This window comes from Pundamilia nyererei, unplaced genomic scaffold, assembly GCF_000239375.1.
Source record: "Pundamilia nyererei isolate P.nyererei 1_Seehausen unplaced genomic scaffold, PunNye1.0 scaffold00074, whole genome shotgun sequence".
Taxonomy (NCBI): Eukaryota; Metazoa; Chordata; class Actinopteri; order Cichliformes; family Cichlidae; genus Pundamilia; species Pundamilia nyererei.
This window is the reverse complement of record NW_005187475.1, coordinates 474,445-475,786: the sequence shown is the minus strand read 5'-3', so window position 1 is coordinate 475,786 and position 1,342 is coordinate 474,445. Positions and strand designations below refer to the sequence as shown.

Genomic DNA, 1,342 nt, shown 5'->3' with positions numbered 1-1,342 from the left:
GACTTAACACAAGTATGAAAAAAAGTGTTTTTCATAGTTTTTTTTTCTTCGAACCACGAAACTGTTTAGATTATCGGTATCCCCGACATAATTCTTCCCCCCTGCATACACGCTAGGCTCTCTGAATCACAGACAAACAGTATCCCACATTCTTGATTTTTAGTTCAGAAACACTTCTTACAACGACTAACTACTCCTGAAACGTTGGAGGTTTTAGCTCTTTATATAGTAAAGTTAGAGGAGGATAAAAATAATTATCAGGCAAAGTGTCCTTTGTTTGTTCAAATAATCCTGTCCGATACCACTTGAGAACAATAAATATATAATATTCTGTTGTAACCCTCAAACTGAATGGTAATGTAACACACTCATTTTTACCTTTTTCACAAAACTAAAACATCACTACTTCCACATCTAATTGTCTGTAATGGAAGCGGAGTAAACTGGATCTGCACTCTGTGCCCAACAAATGCTCGCGGTGCAGGGGGAACAAACTTTTCGGAGATGCCTACCTTGGCACAACACCTGGTTTAGCAGCACGTAGCAAGGCTCCAAATGCGTTCAGTGTGAACTCTACACCGCTGACAGGTCTTGCACACAATTATCGCGTGACGCATACTGCTCCTAAGGTCGTGCTAAGGTCACTACTTGGATGCCTTGATCGAGGACCCATCAACCAGGATAAATGCTCAAAGATTGACTCTAACTCTAAATTTCTTCTTTTCTACCTGCAGGAAGAGCCAATCCAGGGCTTCAGTTTTACCAACCACCTGGAGTTTATGGGTGACCTGGAGCACAAATACAGGGACATTGTTCTGGCTGATATGAAAATGATTTGAAGTTAATGTCAGAGTTTGCCGAGGCAAACTGCGTGGAGTGTGAAGAGTGGACCCAGGTGCAGACATTGTAAAACTCAAACTTAACTGATGAGCTGTTTATTATGCAGACAGAACAGTACAAAATAAAAGAGCAAACAATGCAAACTAAGCAATAACCTAAACTGGGTAAACTAGAAAGGAAGCATGAAAAACCCTGGCAAACAGAAAAACAAACAAAACTCTAAACATGGCAATGATGATGTGTGTATATATATATATATATTAGGGGTGCAACGATACACAAAATTCACAGTTCGGTTCAATACTTTGGTGTCACGGTTCGATATTTTTTCAATACAAAAAAAATGTTCATGCCTTTTTAATTTGTCATTTATTAAAATTATAAATATATATTTCACTCAAAAGTACAGTTTTTAAATTTAATGTTGCTGAAACAAAAAAGTAATAAAAAAAATAACTATATCTCAGGGCTCGCAAAATTTCAAAATCCCTGGTAGCCCTTC

The 1,342-nt window shown here is 37.8% G+C and overlaps 1 protein-coding gene across 1 annotated transcript in view; it reads left to right on the top strand.

Moving 5' to 3' along the window:
* Positions 1-839, top strand: part of tbc1d32 (TBC1 domain family, member 32) — a 103,243-nt gene extending 102,404 nt beyond the window's left edge. The window contains exon 34 of the mRNA XM_013911879.1: positions 735-839. Coding sequence (XP_013767333.1) covers positions 735-839 — 105 coding nt within the window. The remainder of the gene's footprint in view (positions 1-734) is intronic.
* The last annotated feature ends 503 nt before the right edge of the window (positions 840-1,342 follow it).